The following is a 13,357-nucleotide window of genomic DNA, read 5'->3' on the forward strand; positions in this document are numbered from 1 at the left end:
CATACAAGCAAGTTTCCCTTACAAAGTCCTCCGCGAAGACATCCATCATTTTAAGCAGATATCCCTCGAGTGCTTTGGTTTCATCAAGTAAAATAAACTTCATTCCCTGCAATAAATACACTTGAGGTTTTATTACATCTGTTTTACCTTCTTTTCAATCTTTAACTCAGTTTTCTTGGAGTTTTTAATGCTGCTACGATAACGCAAAATTATATTTTCAGTTGAAATCAGTTATAGGCAGCTCAACTGCAGACAATCAATTATAGTTGTTCTGATGCTCTGAAATGTGGTTTTTCTCTTCAAACTGTTGTCGAACACTTGATTCCTGGTTACCGCATTATTTAACTGAATTTTAAATGAACAATATCTCTCGGATTTAAATTCTTTCTTACTCTACTTCATCTTAGAGTAATCTGATGTTTTTGTTTCTAAATGCTCACTTTTCTGACCTATAGTCAGCCCAAGTCAAAGAAATTACTCGTAGCAAGGAGCGCAAATTTACGCCTGTCGTTGGCAACAGCCTTGAGCACCTTGCAAGTGATAGTGCAATTTAGCTCAGTCCAGCCCCCTATTTTGATGGATTAATATGGTAATTCCAGCAGATTTCGGATTTAATTAAACGTAAGTTTTAAGTTAGCTTTACTTAGTCTAATCTTCTTAAACTGTCAAATCAGTAATTTTTCCATCTTTCAATATAAAACTCTATATTAGTCATAGTAAATTAAATATCAAAACTGTGATATGTATTTTTACTTCAGCTCGAAGTTACTAGAAATTAAAAGCGTTAAGGTATCCGCCCACGTTCGCAGCACTTTTTTTCAAAAAAGCAGCTATAAGTATACTATAAACACATTTTTCTCATTTATTATTTATAGAGATTAATTATGGAATATAAAAATTTAATATATACTATTATTACCCTGCAAAAAATATTAAATTTGTGTGAAATATCAAGCAAATTTTAATACAATTTTAAACATTCTATATGAAAAAATACTAAAGTTATATAAAAAAAGTCCTATAATAATAAATTACGTGCCTTTATCTAGGGAATGACATAGAATTTTAAGGATATCTTAAATAATAAAAACATTTCAGAATTTTTAAATTTTTTATGAGATTATCGATGGCTCGGAGGTCTCCCACCCCTCTTTCTCTCCCACTGACCTCTCGAAAGGAATTTCGGCTCGCCGCATATTTAGAGTGCCCCCATGCCGCACGAACACTGTACATTCATAAACATCGATGCCTTCTACGGATTCGAAACCGGGCCCTTAGCTCAGCAGCAAGAGACGCTAACCATTATAAGGGTTGGGTGGCACGAAAGTCTAAGGTCAAACAAAAGTCAAAAATTTTATTACCCTTCTTCAGTAACATGAGATCACACTGGCTCCTATCACTAGCCTCACGAGAGGACTTTCGTTTCGCAGCATATTTAGGGTGCCCCCATGCCGCACGGACAATATATATTTAGAAACATCCATGCCTTCTTCGGGATTCGAACCCCGGCTCTTGTGCACGGCAGTCAGCAGCGCTACCCACTATACCGTATGGGCGGCAATTAAAATGTGAAATATTAATGCAATTTCTGATCATATTTCAATAAATCCCTCTTTTACAGCACCATTCCCTCAATTTCTTGCTGGCCCCCTTCGCTGCTTCGTTGAGAGAAAAGCTGAAAGGTCTGTTGATGCCTCGAGCTAAGATATATATGAGGAAATCTATACCTCCCTCCAATTACAATCTTTGCAGACGCATATCTGCCTCGAAGGTTATGACTGATTAATGCATTGCCATCTAACTTTTGTATAAGCACGTTATTCGCTTCTAGCCTCTCGTTTCCTCTGAAAGGCTATTCTGTAGCCCCTCGCCCTCTTAGCCTTAAGGATAAATAACACCCCGACGATGGATGTCAAAGGGAGCTATTTTACACGGAGATCAAAGTGATCTTCTGAGCTTTTGAAATATTTCTTGAATCAGAGACGGTAACTGCTTGGTTGCAAGGATATAACATTTCTCACTATATTTGAAGATAAATTTTAGTAGAACTATTGAAGCAATGTAGGCATTTCCTGAATCTGTTCACTTCCCTTTTATCCATTAGCAGTTATACAGTTTACAGAGGGAATTTAACCTTTGAAATTTACTTATAATAGAATAACTCAAAATTAAATTTGTATTGGTTATTACTATTTACTCAAAAGGTTAAAAAAATCAATCAGTTTCCTTAACATTTATTAAAAGTTAAATTTATTCCTGCCAAAAGAACAAAATTGTCTCAAGTTGTTCGAGATATAGCTATCTACAGCATTATATTATGAACCGATATTAGTAACTAAAACTTCTCTATATCATCGGATGTTAGCAAGCATTCTTCAGAAATACTGAATAACAATTTTTTCAGAAGAGATTTTTTTAAGTAATCCTTCTTGAAAGAAATCTTAATCATACTGAGGCCCACCAAGGGGCAAGCGGCAAAATAGCTAAAAACTGGTAGTTCCGACCAGGGTTCGAATGCAGGTGAACGAGCTGGCTAAATGGGCGTTTCGTGGTTTTTCGCACGTGGAATGAGTATACGAGCCAGTTTCCGTTAGAGAAGGCTCCACGAAGGCATCCCTTCTCTTAGGCAGATAGTCCTAATCTGCTTTAGCATAATAAACTAAACCAAACCTGACTCACTTTGAATCCACTGGCGCAGATTTTTTAGCGTTTAATATGACTTATTTTGATGCCCAGAGATAGAAATAAAACTAAAGCTGAATTTTTTTACATTTTATTTAATAAAAATATATATTGTATATAATAAATATAAATATAATATTCATATTTATAATTGATGAAATTTAATAAATATATTTTATTTTATTTCATAAATATAAATATATTTTTTATTTAATAAAAATAAAGTACACTAAAATAGTACAAAATAAGTTATATTCTTAAATTCAGTTTAAAATTTACAATCCCAAATAATGACGCAATCAGTCCTTCTCTGCATAATATTGTTACGTTTTTCTTCACGTACGGGATCGCGGATGTGGAGCGATTAAGGACAACACTTGATGAAGTATCGAAGCACAATTTGTTAGACAGTATTACTCCGGACAGCTCCAAAATCAAGTTTACAGTCGTCGAAGAACTACTATAAACACGCTGAATAAATCAGCGACACAGCCTTAAGGTTATCAGGCTATAACGGTGAAGATAGCTTCACGGCAAAGCACTAGAGTACAGCTTCCAACTCTTCTCGGTCGTTCTCGGAACTCTACGTACTCTCGAGACTCTTCGCACAACAATTCGCGATGCACTCGACGATACACTAGACTACAGCTCCCGACTCGGTTCAGTCGTTCTCGGAGCTGAACACACTCTAAGGTCAAACTCGACAATGCACTAACTCGCGATGCACTAAAAGACGCTCTTGATGCATTCGACGACGAACTAAGCACTGGACTACGAGACACGCGGTCACTGACTCTTCGCGAACCAGCAGGGTTTGTATAGCTTTTGCTTTCGTTGGAGAACATTCTGGGTCAAACCGGTAAGAATTCCTTCCAGAAGGTTCTCCATCCGTCTATGGCATAGTACCAATTTTGTCGCCAAATGGGCGATTTCACGCCAAATATGGCAACCCTGCATTATATGTTATTATATGTTATAGCCTGATAACCCGAAGGCCGTATTGCTGATTGTTTGAGCATGCTTATCGTACTTTTTCGACGATTGTAACGCATGTTTTGAATTGTCTTGTGAAATATTGACGAATAAATTGTGTTTTAATTCTTTATCAAGTGCTTTCATCAATGACTCCAAATCCACGAACCTGTAATATGCAACAGCATGATTGCTAAATATGTTTAAACTTCCAAAAAAATTGCTTTGAAAACAACTTGTGAAATCGTTTAATAGGTATCGGAGCAGCACATGATTCTAGAAGTAGAAATTTTAAAGTCCCGCCTCAGCTTGAGAATTAAGAGTGCAATTATTGTTGTTATATTAAGTACTGATGTCAAAGTAAACAAAGAACAACATACATTTATCTAAAATATAGAAACATAGAATAAATAGAACTAATATGTTATAGAGCCTCACTTTCTTTGGCTCACAGAATAATGTAACGAGCAGGAACGGCTCACAGAATAATGTAACGAGCAGGAACGGCTCACAGAATAATGTAACGAGCAGGAACGGCTCACAGAATAATGTAACGAGCAGGAAGGCTCTGGTTTCTTTGAAACCGGCGAGACAAGCTTAATGGCTAGAAGCACTCAACGCCACAGAATCAAATCGCAATTTAGTCATGGTAACAACATGGCCTCAAGTAGGCAGAGTACACTCTAAAAATAAACTCAATCTGAACACGCGCTGTCTTATTTACATTCTGGTGTGAAAAGCACGGGTGGAGAGGAGAGCGACAAGAAAGTTATTTTAATTCAAAATTAAATATTAGTCAAAAATAAATAGATAAATACTCACAATGTTAACTTTAACTACATACATTTTTATTGATGTAAAATGTGTAGATTAGTTTTTGGAATCGAAGTTAGCACAGTATTATAGAAACTATCATATTTTAGTAAATTAACTTATAAAACACTGTAACATGTTTATTTTTTTTAAAGCAACTTACGTAAAACGTTTAGATATGTTGCGTATAAAAGCATAGACAGACTATACTGGTTTTTCTTTAGATTCAATGATCGTTAAATATAGCGCTTAAAATATTGAAATAGTTCGGAAACAAAATACATCTCAATTTTTTTCACTTAGGATAATGAGTTTGGTCATTTCATAAGCTCCGATTTTATTCATACAGTTGACTATTGTTACTTTAATAATATTTTTTTTTATTTTTAAATAAAAACAATTTTATTATAATCACGTAAAACAAAGACATGACAACAAATTCTCTACTTTGATATTCAAAAATGCGCAAAACCCATATAGCATATAAAGAAGTAAGTTGAAAAATAATAAAATAAAAAATAAAATATGCCGATCATAAATGCAAAGGTGTACCTGATTAAAATTCTACGACAACATATATTTGAATCGTAAACACAGAACATAAAAATGACTACTGAAAACAAACTAAAATACATTTTGTTTAACCTATAAAAGCTGAGAAACTGGATTCTCAGTAAATATATGCAGTATAGGGAACAAGTTTATATCCTTTGCTGACTATTAATTTCGATATGCAAGTAAAAGTCTATTTATATTCGCGCATTATGTAGTAAGATTTTATTATAGTTTTAATCTTTGTAAAATGAAAATATTATTTTATTAACATGCCCTAGATAAGTTAGTAAACTAAATTTCGAAATTTTATTTAAGAGAATTCCAGTAACATTCTCATTTTACTAATTTCACATATATAATAGCTAAATCGCATATTACATATCTGGATTAATTTAAATGTATGAAGTTATCACAATCTACTTATACCAGCCCAAATTCTTATAATTTTATCTAGCTGGAAATTTTCAACTATCTTTTAATCAGCGCTTCTATGTTTTTATATAAACGTTTTAGATAAATTCTATAATTTTTTTTCAATAAGGTTTTATTTTTCATTTAAATTTATTAATTCTTTTAAGTAGGGAGTGTTTGTAGACTACCAACATACAACCCTGTTATTGAAAACACTAGTATAGCAAATCATAGGTGTTTTATGTCGTATTATACCATATTTAAATGTCTTAATGGTGCATACGAGGCAGTTTCTCTTAGAAAGTCCTACACGAAAGCATACTTCCCTTTAAGCATAGACTCTTCAAGAGTAAGTTAATGTAAAACCTAATTATCAAGTTGCTCCATTGTGTAAAGAAAGATAAATAAGAATAAAGAAATTTTATTTTGAAAAACATATCCTTTGCATTTTCAAGAAATAGTCAAAAGCAATATGGGACAAAATAAAGCAATATAAATTAAAAGCTATTGTGAAATTATAATGAAATTCGTTTTCATAGTTCTGTTCAGAAAAGGAGAATATTTTAAATTACGTCCAAAGGGGCGTTTTCTTAACGTTTTGTGCGTTACCTTTATTTATTAAATATCATGTTCTTTGCACTTAAACCCTAAAATTCAGTTTAGTAGCAGTGTCGCAAAATAATTTTAAAAATAGTATATCTTTAGAATTTACGTTACACAGTTCCGCGCCCGCTGGAGATAAAAAGTTTTTTTTTTTTTTTTTTTTTTTTTTTTTTAGAGTGTTGCTATTGCTCGCTTTTAAATCGTTGAGTTTGTTACTCAAAAATTCGTTAAAAATTTATAAAATATGAAACCTATAATAAAACAAATTCCAAATTTCAAATTTGGCTTTGAACATGCCCATATTCGTAGAAGGGTTACGTCATTCAAAATTCGATGGCTCTATGTACCGTTGTTTTATCACAATGCGAGAAATAGACATACAATTATGCAGTTTTTAATTATTTAAATTCTTCAAATACACTCATGGCCATAAATTAAGGATAATTCGGAGTCACGCGGAAATCGAATTCTAAAATAAATATATCACCTGTAAAATCACTACACACATCTTTAAGAATCATATGCAAATTTCAGGAAGTAACCAGATGACACCGATGGTAGTCACAATGACGAGAGTGTAAGAGAGTGATATATAAGGAATACAGGCAAAGAAGTAAAATTGTTCGCAGGCGCTTTATAAGCATTTCAGAGCAATGACCGAATAGTTATGACACAGAGGACGCATTTGGACGATTTTTTACGTGGTAGAATTATCAGCCGTCTGGAATGCGGGCGTACCCAACTGGAAGTATCAGACGAATTTGGAATTGGCCAGAGAGTCCAGGCTTTGGCAACGATTCCAAGATGATGGTAATGTGAGTAGACGTTACAGCACAGGTCGCCCCAGAGTTACAACGCTGAATGAGGACCGTTATTTCGCAGTTACTGCCAAAAGAAACAGGCGGAGCACAGCCTCAGACCTGTCTCGTCAGCTCTCTTCAGCCACTGGTACGACAATTTCAAAGCAGACCGTGTACAGACGCTTAGGGCAGACTGGTCTGTATACTCGTAGACCTGTCAGATGCGTTCCACTTACTGCAACTCAGTGTCGCCTGCGGTTAGCCTGGAGTAGAGAGCATGCATTGTGGACACCTCAACAGTGGGCTTGTGTGATGTTTTCCGACGAGTCCAGGTTTAGCTTGCAGTCTGATTCTCGCCGGACATTCATATGGAGAGCTCCAGGTACCCATTACCACGAAGAAAACATCATTGAACGACGCCGTTACGGTGGTGCAAGAGTGCTCGTTTGGGGTGGAATTATTATGTGCTCCAGAACTGACCTGCATGTTCAAATTGGAACCATGACAAGCCAAATCTATCGGGACGTCATTCTGGAACAACATGTACGTTTGTTTCGGGGCGCCATGGGCGCACAGTTTGTGTTAATGAATGACATCGCCCGCCCTCACCGTGCAAACATCGTAAGCAAATGCCTTCAATCGGAGGATATCACCCGTATGGACTGGCCAGCATTCTCACCGGCCTTGAATCCAGTAGAGCACGTGTAGGACATGCTTGGCCGACGAGTTGCAGCCCGTCAACCTCCTCCTACATGTCTACCGGAACTTCGAAGAGCATTGCTTTTTGAGTGGTGTAATATCCCCCAAGATCAGATCGATAATTTGATACTCAGCATACCTAGGCGTTGTACGGACTGTATTGCATCGTCTATGAGACATACAATGTATTAACAATCATACCAACCATGTAATATTGGTTTTTTGTAAATAAGTGTTTTTTGTAATTTGCTCCAGGGAGAAAAAACCGCTAATTTTTTTAATAATATCAAACATATAACATCTTTTTTTTTTTTTTTTTTGCTTTTTACCTTTTGTTTAATAAATAAGCTTTACAAATAATCAAATTTGTTTTGCTTCTAACTCTTCCTTTTCCTGATTTTGCATTATCCTTAATTTATGGACATGAGTGTATAATGCAAGACTCTAACATTTGGTGGCAACAGTTTGAAAAGTGAAACGGACATTTATAGTGATTCAACGCAAAATTGCAAAATGAAAACAATAGCCCTTCAGGGACAAAGCCCCTTTGGACTAATAATGTAACACATTCTGAAAAAAATATCGTCATGTTTGAGAAATTTCGATTCATTAACATTATTTGGAAGCCATAAGAATTACTATACAGGAAACTAATTCTGAGCTAATCTCAAAATTAGTTCAAAGACTCTAGAAGTAGACAAGAAATCGAAAATTTTAGATTCGGAGTAATAATCTTTCTTGGAAAATGTCATGAAAGCTACCTTTAGCTGGCTTAGAGTTATTTTTTGAAGCAACAGTAGAAACAATAGGAAAACACAAAAGGCTTTTTCTACCAGATCTCACTATCTATTTAAGCCAAGATTAAATTTTAAAGTTGTAAATTATTTTCTCCCTCCTTTCTGCATTCCTTCCTGGTGTAACGGTTAGCACAATCGACGCGTATTCAAGAAGTCCTGGTTCGAGTCCCGACAAAGGCATTGCTCATTTTTCATGTCTCCGGCTTCAAAAATATCTAATCTCTCTGCAGTAGCGCCCGAACTAAAAACAAGGCGGTGGATGATCATTCTTCACCCCCAGGATTTGGCTAATGGGTCTCCTAGTTCCTAGTCGCCCTTTAAAATGTGGTATCTTCTCCCTTCTTAAACATTCGTAAACATTGAACGTAAACATTATTTTTATAAGGAATTTTCTCCCTCCTTTCTGCATGCCTTCGTGGTCTAATGGTAGCATACTCAGCGCGTATTCGAGAGAGAGATCCAGGTTCGAATCCCAGCGAGCGCATTCCTCATCTTTCATGTACTCATGCTGAAAATTTACCTAATGACTCTATAGTGGCGCCCGAAGAGGGATGGTGGATAAGTGTTCTTCACCCCAGGATTTGGCGATTGGGTTCCCTAATCCCTAGTCGCTTTTTGAAAAGGGGTATTTTCACCCTTCTTCCAGCATGCTTTCGTGGTGTAACGATTACGACACTCGGCGCGTAAACGAGATGTACAGGTTCGAGTCTCGAAGAGAGCTTTGCTCATTTTTCATGTCTCCTGTTTCAAAATAACGTAATGACTCTACAAATTCAAAAGCCCAGTTATAATTCAGTAAACTAAACGTGCTAAGATATTTAACTTTTAAGAGTTATTCTTCCAAAATCCTAGGCAAATATAATAAGTTTTCATATAATAAGTTTGATAATGTAATTCTTTGTGAATAACGTGAAAGCTTTAGTGCAAAAAATATTAAACTGCTTAGAAAATTTAAACAGTGAAGTATGTGCAAAATATTTTCCGACATTACTGTGCAATCAGTTTGGTCTCGAAAACTTCTTTTATGCATTCATTAGTTGGTATTGCATGTTATTGTTGAGTAATAAGCGACAGAAACAGAACTAAGTCCATCAGAGAAAACTCTTGACACATTACGTTTATTTATATTTTACTTTTCATTTTTTAGATACACTTCCCCAGAAATACATCGAAAGATACGTGTGGCAATAGTACACAACGAACATGCCAAATAGACTTTGATCATTTCATGCTAAAAAGGAGCAGTTCGAAGACTAACGAAGGTTAGCAAGCCCTTAGGAATTGAAAGGCAAGGACTTGTTGCAATTCCCTGATAGCACGACTACATTATTGGGGCAGAACCATTACGGGCAGAATACGGAACAGATTAGGATTCAGTCGGAGATAATTCAGAGGCGTATCGCTGGCTTGAGGTTTGTGACAAAATTGGACAGTTTAATGTCATAAGAATTATCGAAAAATGACCAAGAGAGAGAGCTAAATATTTATATATTTGAAAATTTTACGGAAGAATTCATCTGTATTTTCTGCTCCAAATGGGCACTGGCGATGAAAAAGGAATTCACTGTAAGCCGCACAAATGGCGTAAGATTCTTGCAGCCCAGATTAATCTCTAAGATCCACAGAAACACAACGATTTTTTCCACAAAAGCTTTTGAAAGAGTCTGGTTGGATTTTAGGTTACTCGTCAGTACTTAGTACTCAAACGAAGCAATTCAAGACTTTATACTCGGTGCGCACTTTTTATAGGTAGCAGCACAATTCGTTTTACCCAAATGTTATTCTAACAGATTACGACAACTTTCTTCACAGTCAGGAATAGAACAATATACTAAAGTGAACCAGTAAATGACCACATTTGATACCAGCAATTGCTGACAATAATATGGGATATGTCACACATTTAGAGCTAATACATGCATTAGAAAACATAAGGCATTCGTTCATTTTGAACCTCAAAATATTTTGCACATACCTGAAATGTATAAAACAGATATGAAAATTTAATAAAATGTGGAAATTTGAAAATACAGAATGAAAATGTTGTGATGTTAATTTTATGCTTTTTAGGTGGTAAATATAGTGTATTTCCATCTGGAAAACTGCACATAAGAGAAGTTAAACAACAAGATGGATTTCGAAATTATAGATGTCAAACAAAGCACAGATTAACCGGTGAAACCAAGCAGAGTTCAGCAGGAAAACTCATTGTGACAGGTAATCATCTCATTTTATTTCAAACAAATTATATTTGAATATCTATTTATATGATATTTATATTAAATATTACTGAAATTGAAAAATTTACTAAAATTGTATAACATTAGGCAGGAATTTTATAAAGAGTAATAGATGTAGTTTACCTTTCTTAGTTTTCAAATGCAAAGATTCTTTTAACTTTACTATAAATTAAACTTCTTCAGAAAATAATTCAGCTTTAATCAAATTTGTATTTTCCAAATATTTGTTGGAGGCCAACTTCTTAGGTATTTAATACTAAATCATAATCAATATTCCGCCCACTCGGCATCATAGTGTAATAGTGAATACCACAGAGCGGTGGTTCTCAACCTTTCGACTAACCATCTAAATTAAAACCAGAAAGCACCACCGCTACATTTTACAATGATTAGTTTTTAATTTCTCAATAGAAATATTAAAAATGAATATATATTGCTATTTGCACAACCTATTGGCTATTTTTATTAAATATCCATATATAAAAGATATTTTAGATTAAAAATGGCTTACCATTTTTATTATCAAAATTTAAGTTGAAATATATTAATTCTTAAAGATTTGTGCGAAATTTGGGCCTGTTTAAGAGAGACAAATTTCTTTGTGTCTGGTCTTATTTCACTTAGTTTTAACCGTGAATTAGGACCCACTTTTAATTTTGTTCTGCATTTAATTTTAAAATATAACATGGAAGACACATGGGTAAGATAGATTGAATATCCCATTATGTAGCGGCAATCTTCCCCATATTTTTATGTTAACGTGATAATAATATATGTTTAAAATACAACCCTTTAAAGTGTCCCTTGCTTATTAAAATTAATAAATAGCTTGTATATTATGCAGTAATATATATAGGACGAAACCTCTTCGCAGCAGGTCAAGCATATGTCACTTCAGTCGTTTGAAATCATTAGAAGGAATATTAATTGAAGAAGTGGACTGCTCGAAATTCACTGGAAAGGTTCCTTGCAATAATGAAGCATTACAAGAAATGGATAGAATGAAAAATTATAGACCATCATCAGCTTCATAAATTAAAAACGAAAAAATTTTGCTAATGTTAATAAAAGTCACTAAAATATCATTTTTTCTTTGCTGACCTAAGTAGGAATTGACTTCAAAAAATTATACTACTTGTTAATGCTGTGCTTACAACAAATTGCTTGTAAATAGGTATTGAAACAACTAAATATAGCAGTACAAAATCGGGTGTGTCTTACCTCTAATCTGTTTCATTCACTATATGCGCGAATTTCTTGATCATAACATTTAGAAGCACACTTTCAGTTATATTAATATCGAGTAATTCAACGTTTTTCAACCTCTTGATTAACGCGTCGTCTAGTAAACAAAAATGAGAAAACTTAGTACCAACACCACCGCCACATTTTACAATGATTATTTTTCACTTTCTCAATATATATATACATATATATATATATATATATATATATTGATATATGTTGTATGATCTTAAATTCACTTAGTGCGAAATCTAGTTATTCTACTACTTATATATATTAATATATATATATATATATATATATAATTAAAGAAAAGAAACCAAACTATAAAAGAATATATTGCCATTTGCACAATCTATTGGCTATTCGTATTAAATATGCACACATAAAAATATTAAATTAAAAATTTATTACCAGTTTAATTATCAAATTTTATAATACTTTAATGGTGTTACACTTTTAACTTGAGTGTGAAATTTGGGCTTGTTTAAGAGAGATCTTAGTTTTAACCGTAAATTTGAATCCACTTTTAATTTTGTTCTGTGTTTATTTTTCAAATATACCATGGAAGAAAAGCCTTGTTCACACAAATAGGTTGTGCAAAAAGGCAATAAAAATCTAACAGCTTTATTTGAAATGCCTTTAAAGTTATTTTTCGGTTCAGACAAAAATTAACAAGTGTATTATTTTTGAAATCTTCTGTTCGAGTTTCGATCACAGAAATTTCAAGCAATTTTTCTTTTTCTTCGCGAGATTTTTCAATATAATTGTTAAAAATACTTTTTCTTTGCGTACCACCGGTTGAGAACCCCCTGCCATAGAGGAAAGGGCAGACAGTGATCACGGCAGATGTTTCCTTTCAAGCAATACTTACTAAATCGAGTCGTTATAATAAACACTTTTTATCGCTTACCATTTAATACACTGGAAAAACATAGCACCCTGAATTTCAAGCAGCAGACGTACACAGCCAAAAAAAAAAAAAAAAAAAAAAAAGTTCTATATCTCTCTTTCTACTGGGCCAATTGCCAATTGACGAAATTCAAATTGTGTTTTTCATGTCTCGAAAGTGCAACTTGGGATATATACTAGATTTACATATAGCATCATTTTGACATAGTCCGATTTTGACACAAAATGTCCGGAAATGACATGCCAATGTTTTTCCATATTTCGATTCTACGACTCAAATTATGCCTAAATATTCAATTTTGTAAAATACGGTGCGAAATTTACGGAGGAATTCAAAAATTTATCTTGGTGCACTTTTTCAGTTTTCGCCAATTTTCCTTTCCTTCTTTGAATTGTAGACAAGCGGGGAGGAAAGTCATCGTTCATACTTTTAAATACTTTTAACAAACTGCCTAAAAATGCTCCCATAGGAAAATTTATGTATACCTTAGAAAATTTTGATAGAAACAATCTAATTTTTTGCAGATGTGTCTAGAAATACATCTTCTTTAAGTCGACGTTAAAAATTTTATACGTTGCAATAATTTTTTTTTCCAAAAATTAATAAAAAATAATTAAAAATACAAAT

The 13,357-nt window shown here is 33.8% G+C and overlaps 1 protein-coding gene across 7 annotated transcripts in view; it reads left to right on the forward strand.

The window, feature by feature from the left end:
* The window catches only part of LOC118184793 (cell adhesion molecule Dscam1-like), a 1,226,874-nt gene that overhangs the window by 546,239 nt on the left and 667,278 nt on the right, over positions 1 to 13,357 (forward strand). For all 7 annotated transcript variants that reach the window (XM_085823248.1, XM_085823249.1, XM_085823251.1 and 4 more), the window contains one exon: positions 10,403 to 10,549. In XM_085823248.1, the coding sequence (XP_085679374.1) occupies positions 10,403 to 10,549 (147 nt within the window). The remainder of the gene's footprint in view (positions 1 to 10,402; positions 10,550 to 13,357) is intronic.

Source organism: Stegodyphus dumicola, chromosome 9 (genome assembly GCF_044657685.1).
Source record: "Stegodyphus dumicola isolate Sdum_Otavi_A_Nest chromosome 9, ASM4465768v1".
Lineage (NCBI taxonomy): Eukaryota > Metazoa > Arthropoda > Arachnida > Araneae > Eresidae > Stegodyphus > Stegodyphus dumicola.